This window comes from Sphaerodactylus townsendi, linkage group LG12 (genome assembly GCF_021028975.2).
Source record: "Sphaerodactylus townsendi isolate TG3544 linkage group LG12, MPM_Stown_v2.3, whole genome shotgun sequence".
Classification (NCBI taxonomy): Eukaryota; Metazoa; Chordata; class Lepidosauria; order Squamata; family Sphaerodactylidae; genus Sphaerodactylus; species Sphaerodactylus townsendi.
Window position 1 is genome coordinate 42,985,186 of NC_059436.1, and position 25,225 is coordinate 43,010,410.

General features: G+C 43.4%; 1 protein-coding gene across 1 annotated transcript in view; it reads right to left on the reverse strand.

The window, feature by feature from the left end:
- Positions 1 to 2,092: 2,092 nt before the first annotated feature.
- Positions 2,093 to 25,225, reverse strand: part of LOC125442215 (astrotactin-2-like) — a 198,777-nt gene continuing 175,644 nt past the window's right edge. Inside the window, exons 6-8 of the mRNA XM_048513441.1 lie at positions 4,830 to 4,914; positions 2,899 to 2,973; positions 2,093 to 2,234 (exon numbers count right to left, since the gene is read on the reverse strand). Of these exons, the coding sequence (XP_048369398.1) occupies positions 2,093 to 2,234; positions 2,899 to 2,973; positions 4,830 to 4,914 (302 nt within the window). The remainder of the gene's footprint in view (positions 2,235 to 2,898; positions 2,974 to 4,829; positions 4,915 to 25,225) is intronic.

Genomic DNA, 25,225 nt, shown 5'->3' on the forward strand with positions numbered 1-25,225 from the left:
GAGTACTGGGAGATGTGGTCATGCAGGTAATATGGTTCCAGACCATTTAGGGCTTCATGGGTCAAAAGCAACACTTTGGATTGGCACCACAAACTTATCAGAAGCCAGAGCAGATGCTGAAGTATTGCTGTTATACGTGCAGACAATGGAGACCCTGACAGCTACAGTTTGTACTGCCTGAAGCGTCCAAAAAATCTTCCAAGGCAGCCCTATGTGGAGTGCATTACAGTAGTCTAATCTGGAGGTGACCTTAGAGGTAAGGTCAGAGTGAAACAGATAGGGAGCAAGTTCGTGAGCTTGGTGAAAATGATACAATGCTGTCCTTGCCACCCCGGACACACATTTGCCCAGAGTAAGGAAAAATGGAGTCACACTCTAATCTCCTAATGGAATCCATAGCAGAGAGCTGGACTCCTCCAAGTACCAGTAAAGCTGGCAACCCTTGGGCCCAGAACCTACCCAACCACATGATCTCCATTTCTGAAGGATTTACCTTAAGTCAGCTGTCACCTACCCAATCCATCATGGCATTCAGGCATGAGCCAGATCCCAGCAGTTGGCTGTTTTTAAACAGGTGGTAGAGTTGGGTGTCATCTGCATATTGGTATAACCCAATTTAATTCCTCCTGACAATGCCCACCGGAAGGTGCATGCAGATATCAAGCAATATGAGGGGAGAAGGTAGACCGGTGGGATTCCACAAGTTAGGGGCTGGGAAGCTACTCTCTCTCCACCATCAGCTACCCCCCTGTGAGTGCCTCTCCCTCCACCTTTATCAAGGTGTACCTAGAGATTGTCAACAAAGACTGTCAGGGCTGTCTCAGTGCCAAACTTCAGTCTGAAAACCTGATTGGACGGGATCCAGGGCAGATGCTCCATCCAGGAATTCTAGAAGCTGTTTGGCCACTGCACACTTAATCACCTTTCCCAGGAATGGAAGGTTTGATAGCTGGCAGTAATTGGCTAGGCCCTCCCTCATCTGACAATGTATATTTCAGTAAAAGGGGGGGGGGGGAAAGAAAGGAAAAAAGTGAAAAAAGTAAAAAGTGAAGGAGTAATGCACATTCTGCCAGCTTCATCAGTCAGAAACTATCCCAAACTTAGATCCAACAGGCAGATCTGCACCTGAAGAGAGTCTAAGTTTTAATGCAGCTGTAACAGATCATTCTGTAGTTTCCAGTGTATTTGTAGAGCCTTCCATAATTCAACATCAAATATTTATTACCACATTTATTAAATTTTGAATAATTTAGCATCTGCTGCATGTCACAAAGGTGCTTCCAGTTAACTATTCGCCTTTTTTAATCTGAGTATCTCCAGCTGTTAATACCAAGAATGTAAATTGGGAGGGGGGGAGGGGTGTTCTCTTGACGGGTCAAGAATTCCCCATGGACCTTGCCGAAATCCCTAATGTATTGGTTCTGCCACCTTCCCATTCGGAGAGAAGATTCAACTGGCGGTAATTCAAAGAAGTTCAATATTAGCAAGACACAAAACGGTAGATAATTCTGGTTCAGGCAGGGGAGTTTGAGCAGTGTAGTGCAGATCCAATAACATGCTCAATTCCTGTAGCATCTTTAAGTAGGGGGCTTTGGCAGATGGCATGCGACCTAGCTTATGAGGCAGGACACCACTGCCAGGAAACATAGTTACATATGACAGCCCGGTTTTATGGAAGATCTCAGATATTCCTGTACATGAAGGTTCAAAATATTCAACTTCAGAATTTTTATGCTTCAAATTCCAAAAGATTGACCAGGCTCTCCGGCATGAGCAGAAATTTCAAAGAGGGTGTGACAAGAAGATCAGCCTGCCTTCTGCTCTGCAAAGATATTCTTATGATCAAGATTAACACTGAACATTGTGCGGAATTGATAAATTCAATACATGCTTTGACCAGTAAAAAGGAAGCTGTTCCAAGAATTCTGTGAAGCAACTTCCTCCGGTTCAGAAACCTCTTGAGGGGTGGAATTATTTAGTTGGAAGGGGTCACAGGTCATCTAGTCCAATCCCTTGCTCAACCCAGATCAGCCTAGAATATTCCCAATACAGTCATTTCCTCCTCCTATTCAAAAGGGCAGGAACTACCTGCTTACCTGACGTCTGCTGGGTCTTCTGTCACCAGGACATCTGTTTTGCAGCTGGCAAGAGGGTTTATCGAAAGCTCCACGGGAGGAACAACAAAGCTCTTGCTAACAGGAAGCCAGAGACCTTGGCCCAGGCTGTAGGTGGACCTTAAAAAAGACAGAAGAAAAAAACAGAAGGCACAAATGATGCAAAGCACTGGAAGCTTTAGATTCTCTGGTCCCAACACTTGAGACTTTGTTAGCACAGAAACATAGATGTTGTCAGTTGTATTATTTACACATTTCTGGTAGGCAGAGCTCTGGAGAACAACTATCAGGGATGGTGAAAGGAGAGGCTGGACAGCAATGACATCTCAGGCGTGGAATTTCCTTCTCGGAGAGGCCCTTTCCACACATGCAGAATAATGCGCTTTCAATCCATTTTCAATGTACTTTGCAGCTGGATTTTACTGTGTGAATCAGAAAAATCCACTTTCAAACAATTGTGGAAGTGGATTGAAAGTGCACTATTCTGCATGTGCGAAAGGGGCCAGAGAGTTGCTGGAACCTATCTTCAATTTCATTTCAGGAAAAATAATTCAATGGTACATATTTAAAATAATTCACAGTGACCACTGATAATTCTTAGAAGCCAGCAAAGTGGCATATCACCCAGGAGTTCCATTTCATGTAGATGACTATCCCAGGATAACTAAAACTAGCAACTTCTTAATGTTGATGGGACCAGGGTTCAGACCTATCCAACAATCCCTGGGACGGGTGGGAAGACACCAATCTGTAAAAACAAATCTGGCGATGATAAATGACTCACCTGAGTATCTTCTCAGGAGCTTGTTCTCCGGTAACTAAGTCATAGCCTCTTTCCAGGGTCGTGTAGGGCCAAGGTCTGAGAATACAGTGAAGGAAGGCACTCGTTAAATTCGGAATCGGAAACCTTGGACAAGCCACCCCAACAAAGAGGGGTGGAGAAGCACTCCAACAGAGAGGAGATCTATGTGTATCAATGTGATAAACACTCTCCAATCACTATAAATGGAACTTTATTGTTTTTAGTAATTTAACATATTTGTAATTTTGTAATTTTATTATCTGTTGGAAGCTGCTCTGAGCCCACTGTGGTGGGAGAGAGCTGGGAAAAAAATCAAATCAAATCAATCAATCAAATGATGCCTCTTCCGGCCTGTTCTTTCCGGATCCTGAAATTATTACTGACTCTACCCACTTGCTTCATTCCTCCACTCCTTTTTGCCACGATGCCATTCAGTGGAAGAATTCTGGTTTTTGTGTGATCCTGAGCTTTCTCTCCATGTTCCTAGAAAGGGCTGCTGCTACTCTGTCCGACTTTGGACTCACTGCACTTGAACACATGGCTTCTTCCACGGCCATTTAGGACCCTTGGCCTTCCCTTGCTTTATCCAGCACCAGCACCAGATCTTCCTTCCTTCCTTCCTTCCTTCCTTCCTTCCTTCCTTCCTTCCTTCCTTCCTTCCTTCCTTCCTTCCTTCCTTCCTTCCTTCCTTCCTTCCTTCCTTCCTTCCTTCCTTCCTTCCTTCCTTCCTTCCTTCCTTCCTTCCTTCCTTCCTTCCTTCCTTCCTCCCTCCCTCCCTCCCTCCCTCCCTCCCTCCCTCCCTCCCTCCCTCCCTCTTGGCTTTAGAGTTTCAAGAGCCTGAATTTCAAGGTGATAGCACAAGGACACTCCTTCCTATGTACATAACATAGAAAAAAGAAGAGGAAGGGCGAAAAGAAGAAGGGGAGGAGGAGGAGGAGGAGTAGTTTGGATTTATATCCTATTTTTCTCAATCATAAGGAACCAAAGTGGCTTACAAACTCCTTCCCTTTCTGTCCCCGTACCAGACACCATGTGAGGTAGGTGGGGCTTAGAGAGTTCAGAGAGAACAGTGACTAGCCCAAGGATACCTAGCAGGCTTCATGTGTACAAGTTAGGAAACAAATCTGGTACAGTCATGTGAAGGAATGGGGAATCAAACACAGTTCTCTAGATTCGAGTCCTGTTGGATAATCTCCTCAGAGAAATTACCCATTTGCACAATGAGCAGAGTACGCTGATGCATAAGCACATATCCCAAATATGTGCGTAAGCTTTGGCACAAAGAAAAAGTCGGAGTCGTTTATAGTTCCTAATCCAATAAAAAGAGTATTTATTAGAGAACTCCATCCTGGATAGAAAGGTAGATAGATAGGTTCACTAATCTAATCCAGCCAGATGGGAATGGATGCACTCAGCATCCATTCTGACTATGCACAAGGTGCTGTGGAAGGTTTGAGAGCAAGATGGAGAGTAACAGAATGAGCTGGAAGGAAGGACGTCCCTAAGAGTACCAGTCTAACATCAAAGGGATAATGTCAGCATGATAGAGTAAAGGTGTCAATCCCTAGGTCCCTATCTAGCATCTGGCTTACTAGTAAAACCCCCTCTGTGGTTGAGGCCGGAAACAGGGTAAAGTCCTTTTCTTCCAACAGAGTCCTCCCCTCTTAACCACTATACCATGCTCCTCAGAGGAAGCAAACCACAGTCATTAACAAGTTTCATGAGAATCCTGCATCCTCCGCTTTTGTCCCCTGAGAATCTCCATTAAGATGCCCTCAGGACAATTAAACTGATCTTGGGGAAGAGAGAGCCTTGAATGGACTAGTCCTTGTATTCTGTTTCTGCCACATTTACAAGGCAGGCCCCTTTCCCCCACTCCCAGCGTCACCAACATCCCTTCTCCTTGCACTTACCCTTCACTGTGTCCCCAGTCACTGCGTACACACAGGTGTCGATGGACAGGGTCAGGAGCATAGCCTTCATGACAGCTGCACTCACCTAGAAAGGGAGAAATAAACAGGAGCGCCTGACATACTGGCCATCATTTACAGTCTGCACGCCCCCACTTTGCAGAGAGTGATGAACCCACCCACCCCCATTTTTTCACTACTACTTCTATAGAAGATGCCCAATTGAGAACAATTTGGTGCCAGGGGATGCATAAGCATAAGCATAAGCATAAGCATAAGCATAAGCATTTTATTGTCATTGTGCACGCACAACGAAATTTACAGCAGCATTCCTCGATGCACACAATTTCAGACTCATACATCATCCTCACTTCCCCTTCCTCCACCCATCCCTACACAGCCCCAAATACATCAATATGAAGCAGCGGAGTTTAGCATAGCCACAGCTCTAGAGTAGAAGCTGTCTCTAAGCCTCTTTGTCCTAGTTCTGAGAGCCATCAGATGCAGTGATGGTCACAGGCATAGAAGGTTTTAAAGGAGGATTAGAAAAGTTCATGGAGGATAAATCTATTGGTGGCTACTAGTCCATGGGGTCTAAAGAAAATCTGTGTTCAGTGGTGTCAATGCCAAGAGGCAATATCAGGGGAGAGCCTCAACCTCCATGCCTGTAGGACCTCTAGAGCACAGTTGTCAAACTTGAGGCCCTCCAGATGTTACGGACTACAGTTCCCATCATCCCCTGCCAGCATGATGCTGGCAGGGGATGATGGGAATTGTAGTCCATAGCATCTGGAGGGGCATGAATTTGACACCTATGCTCTAGAGGAACTGGTTGGTCACTGTGTGTGACACGATGCTGACCTAGATGGACCACTGGTCTGATCCAGTAGGACTCTTCCTATGTTTAACAGCTAAAGGAGGAACTATGAAAGCTGCTCCTCTGATTTCTCTCATTACTAGAAAGCCTTTAATTAACAATGGTAAAGAAATCAGCCAAAAGCCATTTCCTTCAGTTTTTCCACAAAGCATCATCTTCTTGAAGATGATCCTTACATCCTACAACACTGTAGTGCTTGTAAGAGCTTCAGGCCATGGTAATTCTGCCAGCCACCTTGAACATGCTGAAAAGAAAAGCAAGATATTAATTTAACACATAAATGAAATTTTAAAAAGGTGATTCAGACCAGGAATAATCCAAGAAGCCACATAAGTGCCAAAAGAATCCATCTTTCTGAAAATGATGTAATTTATTCCTATTGGGATCATGCAACTAGCAAAACAAAGCCACCCAGGTACAAGCTAAGGGAATCAACTTACTGGGGGAAATACCTTAATGGCCCCATCCAAACTCCCAGGTGGCAGGCCATGGTGTTGATAAAGTGCCACCCCACCACTTTCAAAAGGGCTTTTTAGTGGCAAAGGGAGCAGGGAAAAACCCTGAAATCCCCTGCCACTGAAAAGCCCCATAGGTTGAAAGAACATACGTCACCAAAAGGGCAATATATGTGCAAGGGTTGGCATGTTGGCTCCACCCCCAGCAATGCCCCGCCCCCTGAAACACATAAAGGGAAGAAAACACCCTGAGATTCAGTGTCCTACCAACCAAAGGCCACCGATTCTTAATTGCAGGTCACTGAGACTGCTTGCTACTCAAAGTAGTGGGGCACATGCAATAGCATGTTTCCACGAATTAACATTTTCACATTAGCATTGCATTATAAACCATTTAAAGTGCAAATCACTGAAATCTTCCTAAACTTCCCTTTCTCTAAGGTGCCTTGGGGGAACAGTTGAATGCCATCCCACCCCACCTTGGTGAGCGCTGCTGAAATGTAACAAGCGCATGGGATTACTCAGTATCTGTGTAAGTGTTCGAGTGATCAAAATGTTTCAGATTCGTTATCTTGTGCAATTCTTATAACACCACTCCAAGACAGGCTACTGCTCTCATCCCTTGTACTGCAGACAGGGCTGCGAAAGAACGGAACGCCTTGGGCCACCTGTGGAGTTTTCTGATAAAAATCAGACTTGAACATGCAAACTCCTGGATCACAGCTCTCTCTCCTTCTGAGCCACTGTAGCACAGTCGCTCCCTTGAGCTGTCAAAATGTCATCTCTCCCCAACACCATCTCTGATGTCACCAGAGAACGCTGCAGCGCACTGTTCCCTGCCTGGCTGAGAGGAATTCTTTGTTTCATATAAATACATATCCTTAAGCAAGCCCTGTTAAAAAAATAAATAAATGATTAATTGGATTTATGCATCCAAGAGCCAGAGCCATTAAAAACCCTTTGTTGATTTCCCCCCGCCTTCTCCTTTTCCCTTCAGCTGATGTCATCAGTTGACAAAGCACCAGGCTTGAGTAAATTTTAAACACAGCATGAAGAAGGGGATATGGGTCCCTGTGCCTCCCCCCCACATAAATTACTTCCTCCACAGACTTCTAAGAGAAATGTGGGGTCCAAAGACATGCCAGCAACCATTTGCTGTTGCTCAGATCTCAAAGAGACCTTAAAACACTTGCAGATTAAAGGGAAGCCGTTTTCTTGAGAGTGAAAACTGGGGTTTGGCTAGTAGAGGTCTTTTATAAAGGGGAAAAAAGGGGCCTGGTAGGGAAGGGAGGGGTAATAAGACAAGCTAATGATGTGCTAAATTGTAACAGCTCCTTCATAAAATATTCACCGTCTTAAACATGTCTAATATTAAAGATTGAACGTCGTGGGATTTGTCCTAGCGACTCCGGAGGCCTGATTTATGATCTGCCAGAAGCGGCTAACTTTGTGATTCATGATGCGAGGCGTGGAAATGTAACCTTTCCGAAGGAAAAGCAGAGGAGGGGGAGCTGGCTGCTACGTTTCCGGGAGAAGATAACTTGGCAAGGGGGATCTGCCCTTTTCCCCCCCAGCGCGTGGAAAGAGGGCTGAAAAGGGGCGGCCCGCATTTCAAGCTCATTTGTTTTAGGAACTTGCACACCTATGGAAAGAACCATTAATAAGCCATTTTCTTTCCCAACTGCTTAGCAGGCAAGTTCTCTGTGCCGGGGTCGTTAATTCCTCACACTTATTGCATAACAAATATGGGCTCTGAAATTGAGCAACATTTTAAAGGGGATGTGGAGCAAAGCAGCAGACAGTGAGACTCTCTGTCCCCTTTTCAGTGTTTAACCTTTTTCTCAGTTTCCTTCTCCCTCTTTCCCCTGAAGCTGACTGCCATTTTATTCACTCTGGCCCCTTCCACACATGCAGAATAATGCACTTTCAATCCACTTTCACAATTGCTTGCAAGTGGATTTTGCTATTATGCACAGTAAAATCCAGCTGCAAAGTGCATTGAAAGTGGATTGCTTTCGATGATCTTTTGACACTTAGGCTGATTCCGCATGGGCCAAAAACAGCGGTGTGAAAACGGTGTAAAACGGTTATACTGTTTTCACACCATTTTCATACTGCTGTTTTTGGCCCATGTAGAATCCACCTAAGTGTCAAAAGATCATCAAAAGCAAATTAGAAAGACTTGGTTTCTCCCCCATTCCATTCTTTGCTTGTCTTAGGCACAAATCAAGCAAAGCAAATTAAAACAACAACAAAAACAACAATGGGTCAAATACACCAAACACCAACTGGTTCTTTTGAGAGACTACCAATGTTTGTGGCACCTCTTAGATGTAGATATATCCTTGCTTTGGCTGTCTACTTTTCCTTTCTGAAATTTAAGAGGCATAGGAGCCTATTCAAGTTAGCAATGTGTTATGCCCTACCCTCTGCCATGGTGGAAGATTGATTCAAAAAGACCCTGAGGGCAGAGAGAGTAAGTCCATGTAAGTCCAGGGAAATAGAAATCCTTAAGCATGCCCCCCATCCCCGCCCCACCGGTGGCTCTTTAAAAAAATATATATCCTGCTCTAAGATTATTGCCCTTCTGCTGAACAAAATTTCTGGAAGTTCAAAAAAACATGGGATTAAAATGCTGCTATTTGGTGGAAATGTTAATCTTTCTAGCAGGTCGCTAAGTATTGTGCAGTCATGTGTAAGGTACAGCAAACTCATGCTGTACCACAGGATTAAGTGATAACTAAGTATTTTATGACATATTATAAAAATTGCCTTGTCAGCTATTAAGAATAGGTATTTTTTTTAATTCACATTGCAAGTTGTAATTTGTATATTGTATAATCTGTTTTTTAATCCTTAATTTATTTACGGCATTTTACGACTGAGACAAAGTTTATGACTGTAGGAGTTCTCTTGTGTATGCATTTAGATAGGTGCTGTATTAAGCTTACCTAACTACCTACCTAATTGACATAGCTTTGACCCTCAATGCTGAGGCATTGTCAGGGATGGAACCTAGTTGATTGAGGTGCATTCCTAAACCAATGTACCTTAATTGTATCTGGGTGATTGAAATGCATTCCTGTCAATGGAACTGCTACAAAATATATGTATTCAGCCTGCTATATGTTACCATGCTGTAAGGAGTCATCCTTTCCTTGATCTTTCCTCTCCCTTTCACACACTTTGTTGGTAATTGGTCTTATCCTTGACACCTTCCTCTCCCATGGGAAAAGTGATGGATCCGTGGACTCGTGGCAGTGGAAGTACCGGTGGCTGTATCTCTATCAGTCGCTGACCTTGGTGCTGAAATAACCCTTTCTCACATTCTTTGGGAAAATGGGAAGGGGGGATTGTTGCTGAATAAAGAAGGGAGCAAAAGCCAACTGGGTGCTTTGTTGCCTTCCAATAAATGCTGCTGGTCATAAATCCAGAGTTTGTTTATTGATTCAAGGGTCGAGACCTAACAGGCATGTATGTACATGAAGGGGAAGATCAGCAGAACTGCAAATAAAACCAGCTTCCCCCACTCCTGCCCCCATCGCGGCAGTAAGACTCAGATCCCAAACTACTGCTTGCATTGTTCTACATCAGGGGTCTTCAAACTATGTCCCCCCCAGATGTTCATGAACTACAACTCCCATCAGCCCTGCCAATTGGCTATGCTGGCAGGGGCTGATGGGGATTGTAGTCTATGAACATCTGGAGGGCCATAGTTTGAAGACCCCTGTTCTACATGTATTCTGCCAGTTCCTAATGCACGTTGTCAAAAAAAATCTTTAAAAACCTATTGACATTCTCTAACTAGAACAAAACATTCAGTTGATTAAATGTATGCAAATATGTGTTTTGCATAATATAATACAAGGGTAAAATATTGGTTTCCTGCTCATGAAGTCTGACCTTTGAAAATAAAAGCAGGGAGTTCAAGATCTGCTCACCCCATTAGGAACAGTCGCCAGCTTCCTTTCCCTAGGAAATAAATTGCAATTTCAGCCTTCTAACTCACAATACAAGGTGACTCATTTGCATGCATGTGGCCAGTGCTGCTTCATGTGGCCCACCAGCCACCTTGACACATCCCTTTTTTGTCACCTGTCAGTCAAGAGAAATGCCCAAAAGGTGAGAAAAATTATTTTTGGTCAAGGAAAAGTAAGAAAAGGTGAGAAAAATTACTTTGGTAACTGAAGGCCACTTTCACCTGCTTATTGACTTGTTCAGCTGTTTATACACAATTCACATATAAAAATGAATCTATTTTAAAAATAACAGCTCTACTGAAAGTTGTTAGGGTGGTCAGGAGAGGGGGGGGGCGGGAAAGGAATTGCACTCTCATCCTAAACACACAGCACAGAAAGTTATGTGAAACATCAGAGGTTAACGTTATTTTTTTTTCTCTGTAGGGTTCTCAGCTCTGTGTGGGGAAATTCCTAGAGATTTCAGGAGCACACCCTGGGAAAGGTGAGATTTGGAGAGGGAAGAACCTTAGCAGGGTATAATGCCATAAAGTCCACCCTCTAAAACTGTCATTTTTTTTTTCAGAGGAACACATCTCTGTCATCTGGAGATTAGATGTACTTCCAGGAGATGGAAAACCTACTGTTCATTCTCCATCTTTTAATACTGCTTCCTACATTCTCCGACTGAAGTACTGAACTGAGCTGAGAAATCATAATGTGACATTTAAATTTCCCTCCATCATTTTCCTTCTTTTCTGGCCCTTTTCAAGTTTTATGACAGGAAGACTTCACCATTTGTTTTCACTGGCATGTGGCTTTTATGCTTGTTGTTTATGTTCCCCTCCCCCAGAATCAGGGCCCCCGTTACAAAATACAACATGGGTATAGCAACCATATAAAGAGAGACTTCTGAATTGGAGTCTGACCCTTTATTTGTTTCTGGGGGTGTTAAATTTGCTCATCCCTAGTGACGTTTTGGACTACTGTTCTGCTGACTTGCTTCCATCTCTCCAGGAATCAATTCTTTCTCAGCTTCCAAACTCTTTGGACAGATCACATGCTGACTGCTGTTAGACCATGAGCCAATAACCCTGTTTAGTCCCAGTGGTAGGGCAGGTCTCACACTACCAGCACAGAAGAAAGATAGATATAAATGTTTTCAGTAGATAGACAAATCATAATGTTCACAGATGAGTAATTTTATTACACTAAGGAATGACAAATCGAGGTCAAAAGAAGGTCCTCGGAAGCAGAATAAACCAGGACTCCAGTAGCACCTTACAGATCTTAGAAGACCAACAACAATTATTCCAGCGTGAGCTTTCATGAGTCAGAGCTCACCTTAAGAGCAACTTAGATACATTTTACCTGTCGTGCCTGGTCAAGGTTCCTGCCACCTGCACTAGGAACATTTATCTCAGTCCCTTCACTACTATAAGACAAAATAAGACTGTATCATTACTCAAACAGCCAGTAACTATTTTATTATTTGCATTACGTATTGTGCATATCCAGACTGGCCCTTGAAGCAGAGGCTCCATCAATGCAGAAAATGTATCAATTCCAATTGTCCCAGCTAAAGATTTTGCCCCAGGCTTAGCTTCAAAGGAAGCCTGGTTTCAGCAAAAAATCAAGATGTCAAGCTCCACCAATTTCCCGTCTGGAAATTAATGCATTTCTTTTGCTGGAGCATTATTGTCTTTGTTTAAAGCCAAACCCTACAAAATTGATGTGCACTTCCCCTGATTATAACTCAAGGTTAGCACTGAAATGAGCAACTCTAAACAGATTTTGTAATGGAATCAGGCACTAAGGAGACCCACATCCGCTAGTCTTCAGCAAGGCTGAGAACTCACGTGCTTTCTATCTCTACCCTGGGACCCAACAATAGCACACACAGCTAAATGACGGTGACAATGGCATGTCAGAAAAAAAGCCAACTAGAAATAACACAGAACCAATGCAAACACTCAGATATGCAACAGTAACATCAATCGGTTGGGAATGCTCACAATCCATTACAACTCAAACAGAAATTGGAATATCTTCATGCTTCGAATCATTCTAGAGATGTGTATCATATTGTGATCCAGGTCACCCGCCCAGTAGTTGAGGCCAATATACCTGGTGATTTGTTCCTTGGTTTTATCTTTTTAATAAATCTGTGAGATAGTTAAGGCTGACTAAGGCCCCTTCTGCACATGCAAAATAATGCTTTTTCAAACCACTTTCACAACTGTTTGCAAGTGGATTTTGCCATTCTGCACAGCTTCAAAGAGCACTGAAAGCAGTTTGAAAGTGCATCATTCTGCATGTGCGAAATGAGCCTAAATGTGTTATGGATCAAAGGTCGCTCAGTGAGCTTCATGGCTGTGGAAGGATTTGAAGTTGGGTCTCCAAGGCTTAGAATTGTCATTGCTACACTACCTTAGCCTTTAACAAACACCATGTGTGGGTAGATTTGCCACCCTCCAGATGGTGGGTGGAGATCTGGCACTATTACAGCTGATCTCCAGGCAACAGAGATTGGTTCACCTGGAGAAAATGGCCACCTTGGAATTGGAATCCATGGCATTGTTGTTGAAGCAGCGCGTTTACTCGGAGTAGACCACCTTGCAGGACGCAATGTAGACAAGAACTGACAGACACACAGTCACCAGAAGGAGGGTCCAGCTGTCATTTAGATTTTGCTCATCTAAACACATGTTCTGACAATTGTATCCCATTGAAGTCCTTCCCTGCCCTAAACCCCACCCTCCTCAGGCTCCATCTTCAAAATCTCCAGGTATTTTCCTACCTGAAGGTGGCAACCCTTTGGTTTGGGGTATACCAGACCTCTGTGGGAGGGCTGTTCTCGCACAGTGCAGCCATGAAGATGGAATCTGGTGGCTTGAATGTGAGACAACTTTTTGGGCTTGCATGGGATTTTGCTTCCTGGGTTTTTTAAAAAATTTTCAGTTGAAGATTTAATTGAGGAGGGGTATATGGCTTTCCATTCTTTGGGTGAACACCATAGATATTGTTTTGCTTGGTAATTAATTGTTCTGTTAAAGTATTGAAGGCTTTTTTAGGAATCATTTTGTGGGTTTATAAGGTTATGAGAGCCAGCATGGTGTAATGATTAAGAGTGGTGGACACCATACGCTCAGTGGCGTGGTGTCCAGGGGGTGGGGGGCATCTTGCACCAGGTGCACGCCAGTGCAGGGGCGTGGTGGAGGTGTGGTGTGGGTGCAGGGTACACACAGACCCCGGGCGTAGTTCCCTCTAGCTACGACTCTGCATACGCTTCCGTTTTTCTAAGTCTAAAATTTAGGTCAGTGGTCTCCATTTTGAAGCCTCATTTTGATGTTATAAAAATTCCTTGACCTTCTTCCTTTTCCCCTCACTGACACCACACACAGGACAGCCCCTTTTCAAAGATTGCCTGGCAAGCTGAAAATGCCCTGCATAGGCAGTTTTTTGTCCTCTCCTATCCTCTGAGAAATACAGCCAGAGCCATGTCAAGTAGACTTAAATCAAATTTAAGTGAAATGCTTGTACAGTCTGTATATGGCCTACAAGGTCAGGTCTCAGTGGCAGCTGATTCTGTAGGACCCCAGGTCAGAAGGCCCTGACCTTTCTAATCAATCCCTCTCCTTGATTGAACAGGACACTGTGCTAGTGACAGAAGAATATCTCCTTATTAGTACATTCCAGTCAGAGGTGAGTTGAACAGGGCCCAGACCCCGGGGGGGGGGGGGTGGACTTTCAGAGACACTAATAGAAAAAGACCAGCATCACACAAAACATGAACATCTGGAGCTCAGCTGAAAACTGCCTTGGGCTATTACTGTCTGTGGATGGTGTTTCCCAGTCTTTATGTCATCTTCTGCATTGGAAAAAAAAAGATGGGGAAATTAGTTCCCTTTTATACTTGCCATAACTATGAGAGCTACATTTGGGCATGTACCTCTTGATGCCACTCAGTCACCTGGAGATTCGAGCTTCCGGTTCCCAGCAACCAGTCAGCAAATTTTCTGCCCCATGCTCTGATGCGATTTGGAAGGTAGGAAGTGGAAGGGGGTGGCAGCTCTGAACTTCCACTGTTCCAAAGATGGTGGAGTCAATCCCCTCCCCTTCCCAAGGTGGAGAATCTCTGCCCCTCTTCCTAGAAAACAGAGCTGCTTCATTATCAAGGTGGCTGGATGACATGAGATCATCTTACAAACAACTCATCAACCCCCAGCAGCCCTCATACGCCAGTTTGAAAAATAGCGGTTTAGGTTACAGAAGTAGTTGATTTAGTGAACTACTTTGACTGGATATATAGGGTGGTTTGCTTGACTAACCAGTTTTGCTAATGCTTTCCCTCCCACTTGAGACTTCCTTGTCCAGGGAAAGGGGGATATCAGATCTTGGTGAGTTCCACAGGGCCTGTAAGACGGAGGGACCTTTGGAGGGACCAGCCGCTGAAGGATCCCCCCCTCTTTTGGCTCTTTACATCTGGGCCCCTCTTTATCTAACGGGACTCGCCATCCCACCCTCTTGGGGAGGATTTTAAATATGGGGTTTTGTTGGACGCCTCTTACTGTTTTTATCGCTGTTTTTTTAAAGGTTTTAGCAATTATATTTAAAACTGTACTGAGATTTTATGTTGTACACCGCCCAGAGCCCCTTGGGGATGGGACGGTATAAAAATCTAAACAAACAAACAAACAATCAATCAATGTTACAGACTATCCTCTCATTCTCCATCTCTCCCCCCCCCCACCCACAAAAAAGTTTTGAAAATGATGGGACTGTTTGTAATGAGTTTGTACACAGTAGACATCCAACCTCTCTGCTTACGGTTTAAAGAAAGTACTGTATGCATTCCAGGCAAGATTTACAAGATTAGAAGCACAGAGAGATAATCAAACAGTTTAGCAGAAGTTAACAGCATTACTACCAAATTAGATAGCTGTGAAAATCAGATAAGCATCCTACAAAGCAAATAAGACGAACAGGAGAATTTAAAGTATGAGCTTCAGGGGTAGCATTAAGGTCTATAAACTTTCTTTAAGTAAAGTAATAAAGTTGTACATGTTATTTATGTTGTATCAGAAAATTGCCTCTCACTGGGCACAGACCAGAACTGAAAACTGTACTCAGACCGCTCTAAAAATTCAGATCCTGAAAATTAAAAAAAAAAATGAAGATATGAATTAGGCTTATTATAACATAATTAAACATTCTGCAGAACGCATTTTGGTAGAAATTTGGGCTAATGATAAATCCTCTTCCACCCTTACCACCAATCCCGCTTTTTAATTCTGAACTGACATAAATTGTTAAAACCAACTCATGTTCTTCTTCAAGAGGAGGCAGTTGTGAAATGAGAATGTTCACTCATTGTGATTGTTCAGTTTTGTTCTGTTTTTGAAGAAGGGACACATTACTTATGTGAAAGTCTTCAAAGGTCAGGCTTTATTAAGCAGTCAGAAGCTGCAAGATATAAAGAATAAAAGATAGTTCTATTTCATCATATACGATTTTTTGCCTCTCACAAATAACCACAGCATGTCTGTGTATGAGTTCACCTTGGCTTCCCAATTAATGACAATTAATTAAATACAACTAATGATCTTGTTAAAAAAATCATTTAATATGAATGATGTTTTCTTCTCGGTGGCATTTGTTTTGCTCTTATCCTCCTCCTTCTGCTTAAACAGCCAAGAGTAATACATTACAAACGATGAGAGATTTTCCTTTCCCCAAAATTTATATCCTTTGGCCTTCTCCGGATTACTCAGCCTCAGTTTTCAACATCTTTGTGCTGGAGTCAACAAGACCACAAAGCAGCTCAGAAGGAGAGAGCTGGGGACTCTTTAGCCCCCTCCCTAATTGTAAGCCAAACAAAATGTGATGTTGGAGACCATCCCATTAGGGGTGCAGATTTGTGGTGTATGTGTGTAGGCTTGTGTGAGCAACCATATTTATCCATCTTCACTGGCCTCCTAACCCTTTCTTCCCCCTTTTTTTCATTTCTTTACTCTTTTCAGATCCCAATACCCATGAATATTCTATGCGTCCAATTAACCCTTCTTGCTGATTTTTTTTTTGGTAAGGTATCATGTAATGGCTAATATTGCTTTAATGTGAAATCGGCTGTTGTAAATCACTCTGAGACTGTTGTGATGGGGAGAGCAGTCTAGAAAATTGTTATTGTTACTGCTACTACTATTATCAACACCAAAAACAGCAACCTTGGATAGCCCTTGAACCATTACATATTGATAAAATCTCCACCTATCAATTACAAAAGGCCGCATGGATTTGGATCTGCACACATACTATGCTGATACGCTATGGCATCCTAGGTTCTTGGGAAGAACCTGATGTGCACGAAGGCTAACACCAGCTGAAGCTCTGGTGGCTGTGATTTTATCATCATCATCATCATCATCATCATCATCATCATCATCATCATCATCATCATCATCATCATCATCATCATCATCATCATCATCATCATCATCATCATCATCATCATCATCATCATCATGTCTTCAAAAAAGGGAAAAAAGAGGACACAAGAATTACCACGCAGTTAGCCTAACATCAATGCCAGGAAAGATTCTACAGCAGATCATTAAGCAGTCTATAAGCACTTAGAAGGGAATGTCATGATCCCTAAAGTTGGCATGGCTTTCTCAAAGATAAGTCATGCCAGACTAATCCCCCTCCCCGCTCTCTCTCATCCATCCATCCATCCATCCATCCATCCATCCATCCATCCATCCATCCATCCATCCATCCATCCATCCATCCATCCATCCATCCATCCATCCATCCATCCATCCATCCATCCATCCATCCATCCATCCATCCATCCATCCATCCATCCATCCATCCATCCATCCATCTATCTATCTCATCACCATCATCATATTTACAAATGACACCAAATTAGGAGGGGTAGCTAATACCCCAGAGGACAGGGTCAGAATTCAAAATGACCTGGACAGATTTGACAACTGGGCCAAAACTAACAAATGAATTTCAACAGAGATAAATGTAAGTTACTACACTTAGGCAGAAAAAGAAAGAAAGAAATCCACAGATATAAAATGGGTGACACCTGGCTTGACAACTGTACATGTGAAAGGGATCTAGGTGTCTTAGTAGACCACAAACTGAACATGAGTCAGCAGTGTGATGTGGCAGAAAAAAAGCCAATGTGATTCTGGGCTGCATCAATAGGAGCATAGTGTCTGAATTGAAGGACATAATAATACAACTCTATTCTGCACTGGTCAGACCAAATCTGGAATAATGTATACAGTTCTGGACACCACAATTAAAAAAGGATATTGACAAGCTGAAATGGGTCTAGAGGAGGGTGACAAAAATGGTCAAAGGTCTGGATTCCATGTTCTATGAGAAGTGGCTTAAGGAGCTAGGTATGTCTAGTCTGGATAAGGGAAGGTAAGATGATAGCCTTATTTAAATATTTGAAGAGATGTCATGCTGAAGATGGAACAAGCTTATTTTCCACTGCTCCAGAGACCAGGACAAGAAGTAATGGATTCAAAGTACAGGAAAAGAGATTCTACCTACAAATTAGGAAGAACTTCCTGAAGGTAAGGGCTATTCAACAGTGGGATACACTGCCTCGGAGTGTGGTGGAGTCTCCCTCTTTGGAGGTTTTTAAACAGACACTGCATGACAATTTATCAAAGGTGCTTTAATTGTATATGCCTGAATGGCAGGGGGTTGGACTTGATGGCCCCTGTGGTCTCTTCCAGCTGTATGATTCTATCATCATCATCATCATCATCATCATCATCATCATCATCATCATCATCATCATCATCATCATCATCATCATCATCATCATGTTTAAACCAGCTCTAGGGAGAATGGAATGAATTAGATCTGGGCAGAAGTGCTAGCCCAGTAGGTTTTTAACACTTTCTCTTGAATCACTTTCCATACATAACCCTTTCCCCCATTCCTGGTTTTATTTGCCCTGTGGGGATACTGTCTGATTCACAGTTCTCACAGACATCTTGTTCAGATAAGGCACAGGTGTCAAACTCACGGCCCTCCATATGTTATGGACTACAGTTCCCATCACCCCCTGCCAGCATGATGCTGGCAGGGGACGATGGGAACTGCAGTCCTTAACATCTGGAGAGCCGCGAGTTTGACACTTACAAGATAACCTTACAGGCAGGACTATAGTTTAATAGCACAGCCCATGCTTTGTATTGGGATGGTAGGTTAAATTCTTGGCATCCTCCAGGCACAAGGTGGAAGGTGTTGAGAAAGACGATTCTCTGGCTAAAACCCAGCGAAGCCAACTGAAGTAGACAAGTGGGCTTGGTATGGACTGAAAGTCTGACTCAGTAAAAAGCTACTTCACTATTAAGTCTCAGTGTCAACAGGGCCTGCCACAGGAAGTTGTAAAAATGAAGTGGTGGGGAAAGAATGCAAGCCTGATATTTTTCACATTGGACACAATTTCCTGAACATACACAGCAAAGGAACATAACTATATAGTATCTTTGTTTGAACCACAGAAAGATACTACTGGATAACTGACTTCTCTAATGCACCAACCAAATGCTACATGGTTCTACAAATATTAAGCTGCATAATGCATAAACACGAGTTTTGTGGCACACGTTACACACCAGTCCATGGAAGATTTCGCTAAAATAAAAACCTGCTAGACTTTAAAACACCTCAAGACTGACACTTATTTTACCTGTAATCCACACTGCTAATCCTCTGGAATTACAGCTGTGTAAATCATGTTAATGATATGCAACTACAAAAAAACCCCATATAAATTAGCCGTGACCCTTTGGCTGGTGAAATGCTGAGACAGTTTCCCCACCTAATCAAACATCCCGCCTCTTATCACTGCAGTGAAATGTGAGGCAAATTTATGTTTTCAGGTTGCAAATCATTAATTGAATACCTGTGCAACAAAAATGCTACAAGAAAACACTTTAGCACCACCTGATATGCTCTGCTGGGAAAAGCACAGTACATCCCATTCTAAATACACGAAGTCGTGGCTTTTCCCCCTCAGTTTAAACGTGATATTTCTTATAAATCCACCCAAACATGGTGACAGCTTGTATTTACCAAGTCAAGGAGCATGTAAGCTGTCCTCTCTTTCCCCTTGAGGTGGTAAACACCAGCTGTCAACATGCGAGAGAGCTTTCTCAAAAATTATTCACCCCATGAAACTGACAAGGTATAATCTTCCGATGATCACTTTATCATAGGGAAAGCAAGTGTGGGTAGCACAGGATGGGACGTAAGCCGATCACATCAAAAGAGAGTAGGGCTTAACTCTGATGGAGGTTGCATATAAACAACTGGCAAGCAGGTAAAGGAAACCACAATGGCAGAAGATTTGGTTTGAGAAACATCACTCATTTGCAGAGTGATTGATTTTGTACCAGTCCAATAACTTGTGATAAAATGCATTTGATTAAGTGTTGTGTTGTCTTTCCCCCCTCTTGAGAACGCTTAGGGCCAAACTAGGTAGGATGATGGGAAATCCATTCACAAATTTACCCAGCAGTTTCTTCAAGATAAATTGCAGTCACAAGGAGCCCCTGATCTGGAGAGTTGAAAGGAGTGAAGGAGTTTGAACACTTTCTATCTTCATGGCTTTATCGTTCAAAACAAATCCCATCCACCTCTTTAGAAGTTAGGAATCCTGGAGGAGTGTGGTATACAAAAAAGAATGTCCTTCCTTCCTTCCTTCCTTCCTTCCTTCCTTCCTTCCTTCCTTCCTTCCTTCCTTCCTTCCTTCCTTCCTTCCTTCCTTCCTTCCTTCCTTCCTTCCTTCCTTCCTTCCTTCCTTCCTTCCTTCCTTCCTTCCTTCCTTCCTTCCTCCCTCCCTCCCTCCCTCCCTCCCTCCCTCCCTCCCACCTACATGGACTTACACCACCCTTTTGGTGGTGCATTCGCAGCAGCAAAGCTGGGTAGAAGCTTACTAACATTGGGTGCACCCTCCAGCATGCACCCCACTGCACCAACGAGGTCAGCTGCAGCGCAGGAGTACTAACACAACACCCAGCATCATGCCCTGGAGGGCCATGGTGTCCATCTGCCAGTGTGTTTGCCCCTCCATGAGGGTAAGTATCCCGGGGAGTGAAAATCCATTACTGAGGGCCCATGCCACCCCCGCAAGTCAACTCTTCCCACCCCCCATCCCCCGGATTGAGCCGTAAATCTTTCTACTTCAGTTATGTCCCAGTTTAACAAGATTGCTTTATGATGATTGGCCCCTCTTGACAACTGCTTTTTTTATTCCTGCCCACCATGTCCCCTACCTGCGCTATAAATTATTTGAATAGGATTAAGCCACCAAGTAACACACAGGCACGGGTATTAGGCTCTCCTACTACAGACTGGTTTGTAATTATGCATTACATTTGTGAAAATTAAAAGCAACAGGTGCAATGTCTTTATAGCATTCGTGATGCCTGCAATAAGAACGTTTAATCTTAAAATTATATGGAGGACAGGAATTTGCACAAAACAGGTAATAACTGAGATGCCCGTGTGACATCTTGGAAGCATTTATCTAACAGATATCTGCTTTTATTCTCTCACTGCATTTGATATTTTTTTTTAAGTCCAATCAGTCATTTCTTAAAGGTACCTAATTATTGTTTTATTCCCTTACCCACTCGCCCTATCTCCTTCCTGCTTGGTAACGGAGAAGGGCTGAATCCCCACATTCCAACTGCAAATGGGGGCCTGATATTTCTCAGGGAACAGACAATGTTTTGCAGAGCCCTCTTCATGCACTGACTGATTTGGGGGCTCTGCACTGAGAGCTCTCCACTGTCACAAAGACCCCACTTCTTTCTGGAAGCTATGCTGTGTATTTGTGATAGGATTCTGGAGAGAGATTAATAGGCACTTTTTTGTGTTAGCAATGAATGGGAGAGAGGCTATAATTACTGGCTAATAAAGCTCCCCTGGTACAGATGCAGAAGAGGATGGTAGCGATACACAAGGCAACATATTGCCCCATTTTGAGGGACAAAAGGTCTGGCATTAAATGGAGCCTCATGCTACAAACAGAGAATCCCTCTCCCTAGCACGGAGGCCTCTGTTCTTCAATAACAGCCAGCCTTCTCAATTCAGCACCAGTCCAAGACTCCATAAGCAGAAGATTACAAATACTGCTGGGCTTGCAATGTTTTCCTTTCTCTCCCTGTTCCAAAGGATGGGGGTTATATGCAATGAGAAGAGGTGTACAAGATTTAAGATGATGCCGGAACAATAACATCTCCAGCCAACGGAGGAGCAAGGGGGAAATGAGCCGGCATCCTCAAATGACACGACGGCACTTATTCCTAGTGGCTCTCGAGGCACTTCGAACAAGTAGCTGCTGCAGTTTTTGTGAAGATAGGATTTAATACTGTGTGAGGGTTTCAACCTCTCTGCAGCCTGAGAAGGCTGAGGTTATTTCATTCTCCATTCCTCCCCTCCAGTCACATTGCAGTCACAACCTCCAAACGTTCAAGGGGAAGTATTCTTTCTACTGGCTCTTGCTCCAGAAATAGGGTATATAGGTAATATCCCACAAAGAAGGAAGTCCTCTGGCTTGTATTTTCCTCCAATCAAAAACCAACTTTCAGGCTCATTCCGCAAATGCAGAATAATGTACTTTCAAACTGCTTTCAGTACTCTTTGAAGCTGTGCGGAATAGCAAAATGCACTTGCAAACAGTTGTGAAAGTGGTTTGAAAACGCATTATTTTGCATGTGCGGAAGGGGCCCTACTTTCAGTGTGGAAATGGACTCCCATCCTGGTAGCCAGTCACTTGCTATCTGTTAGGTCTCACACCCTGAAGCAATAAATGGACTCTGTATTGTTCATCAGCCGTGTTTATTGATAGGCATTAAAGCACCCAGGTGGACAAAGCCACTTCTGGGGAACCTGGCTTTTGCAACCTCTCTTATTCCAATGTTAATCCCCCCTTCCCATTTTCCCAGGGAATGTGAGAGTTCGTTTGGAGATAAGGTGCCCCTAGGTTGGTGATAATAGAGATAAAGCCACCTGGCTTCCTGCCCTCACAGGACAATGGAAGCAATCCCGTTACCCATAAATGTTAGGGGAAAGCCTAGTTATCTACTCGGTGTAAAGCCATAAAGCAAAGATCAAGGAAAGAATGTCTCAGAACAGCAGTGGTAACATATAGCAGGCTGGTTACATATATCTTCTAGCAAGCTGGTTACATATATCTTCTAGCAATTACATTGAACTAGGAGTGCATCTTAATCCCCCCGACACTGTCCTTTAGTATAACAAGTGCAGTCCTATGAAAACAAAATGTCAGTCAATGTATATTTGTATCCTGCACTTCTTCCAAGGAGCTGAGTGGCCTGTGTGAGTCTCCCCTCTCAGTTCCATCCTCGTGGCACCCAAGTGAGATAGCTCTAGCAGAGAAAGAAAGAAACTGCTCCAAGGCCACCTTCTAACCTCACAGCTGAATGGAGGTTTGAATCCAAACCCCACTGGTTTCAGTCCAAAACACTGTTGTTGAAGTCACCTGCAGACTGGAGATGGGGCTAGTCTCTTCTAAATAATGGGCTGGATATCATGATCTGTGGGTGCCAAGATCATGGGATCTTCTCCGTCCTCCCCCATCCTCCTGATCTGTTTCTGATCCTGCAATAGTTTATGGCTGGGGCCAAGGGATCTGCACAATGGTGGAGAGAGGGAGTGGGAAGAAATTCTTCCTTTCTTTTTCACCCATGAGCAGAGTTCTGCTCATTTATACTCCCTTCCCCTCCCCTTCGTTATCCCTCCCTTTCTTTCCCTCTCCTTCTGTTCCTGTTCCTTTTGAGTCCTGTGACATCTTGGCTGCTGTTGGTCATCTTGGGACCAACTTCATCTATTGAAGACTGCTTCACCTACATGAGCTGCTTACATAGTCTATGATGTCATCTTGTGAAATCAGGATAGGACTTATGGTTTTAAATGTTATATTGGTACATCTGTATATTGGTACATCTGTATATTGAGCCCAGGTTGACAACCTGGGCTCAGTCTTGTGAGGAGAACGCAGGATATGAATCAAATGCAATTAAAATATAATTAATTAAAATGTTAAAATAATAAATAACTTAGGGAAAGAACAATCTCATTCCCTGCTCCCTGGAAACATAGCCACCCAACTATTATGATCTATTAGTGTATGCAAGTCCCTCAATCCTGGAAATAAACTTTAGGGTAGTTTACTTTTCAACTGTCTGTCAGGAATAGTTGGCTAAAGCATTCATATGCAACAGTGACTCTTCAACATTCAGTTATTTGCTGAAAAGTTATGGAATCGACAATCTTTCCAGATAAGCTGGAGTGGTTAGAAAAGGTAAAACGAAAAAAATGTCATGGTTAACACACTTACAAAGAGCCCAAGATATAGAGAAATTAGATTCACAGTGGAAAAGAGTAATGTATCATACAGGTTTATGTAGCAGTATAGTATAAAAATGCAGAATGGATGTATATACATAGAAAAAAAAGATGGTAATAATGTATGAGAAAAGAGGCTAAATGGGCTTTGCTTCCTTGACTTTTTAAGCTAATCTTGTTTTCTATCAAATTTGGAAACTTTATAGCATTAATTATAAAACCTAATTTAAGGAAGGAAGGAAGGAAGGAAGGAAGGAAGGAAGGAAGGAAGGAAGGAAGGAAGGAAGGAAGGAAGGAAGGAAGGAAGGAAGGAAGGAGGAAGGAAGGAAGGAGAAAAGGAAGGAAGGAAGAGAAGGAAGGAAGGAAGGAAGGAAGGAAGGAAGGAAGGAAGGAAGGAAGGAAGGAAGGAAGGGAAGGGAGGGAGGAGGGAGGAGGAAGGAAGGAAGGAAGGAAGGAAGGAAGGAAGGAAGGAAGGAAGGAAGGAAGGAAGGAAGGAAGGAAGGAAGGAAGGAAGGAAGGAAGGAAGGAAGGAAGGAAGGAAGGAAGGAAGGAAGGAAGGAAGGAAGGAAGGAAGGAAGGGAGGGAGGGAGGGAGGGAGGGAGGGAGGGAGGGATTGCCAGGAAGCACGGAAAGGATTGCCATTTGTAGCATGAAAGTCGTACACAACAAAAACATTAATTTGGTGGACATCATTGATAGGTAAACTATGCATAAATACACCCCAGAGGTCTGACAGGAATTACTTTTTTGCAAGGGATGATGGAAAATATAAACAATTTGGAAATCCCATTCTACTTCTTAACATTTATCACTCCAGGGTGCTCTTAGCTTTCAGGTGGATTTTCCTACTACATTTGTGATTTCTCCTGTTTCTGACACACAGCAGCTCTTTGCTCATTTCTTCTGGAGCATTCTCAATTTTCAATAGGGGAATGCAGGTTTCCCCCGGAACAGCAGCTCTAGTTTGAACAGTCCATATGGTCCACAGAGACAGCTGCACAATATTAATTCCTCGCCTCCCCCTCCCCCAGAGCAATTTGACCATGAGGAAAGCTGGTCCCCTCTGCCAAAGCAAATGCTATTCCAAGCATTCTTCTGGGCTTGAATCCTTCCTGGCTTCTGCCTTCACAACCCTTGCTACTCTTCAGCATTTCAAGAAGCGAATGTCCTCAGCCCCTGAACCAGAATGCAGCCAGAAGTCCAAAATGACAGACGCATGGCCAAAAGCCCAAGGGATCACCAGTAAACAAACAAAGGTGACTCCTGCATCCACACTGTCACTAGCCTAAAATAATAAAGTCATGCCAGCTGCTGACTTCCACAAGCATCCGAAGGATGGCTGAAGATGGATTGATCTTCCCCAGAGACCCAGAAAGCTGCTGGCTGAATGTCAGAATTGCATTTCTTAATACAGTATCCAAAGATAGTTTAGAATCGTTGCTCCTGTGGCGAGGCTGTTTGTTGCCTTGCAGCACAGAATTGCAGTGATAAGTAAAGACATATAACAGGTATGCATTATGACCACTGTGAGACATGGCTACAGGAGGCAACAAACACGCTCCAGGAGGAAAGGCTGATGGACTTGGGAATATTCAGTCAGGAGAAGAGAAGGTTGGGTGGGGACATGATTGCTCTCTTTAAGTATTTGAAAGGATGTCACTTAGAGGAGGGCAGGGAGCTGTTTTTGCT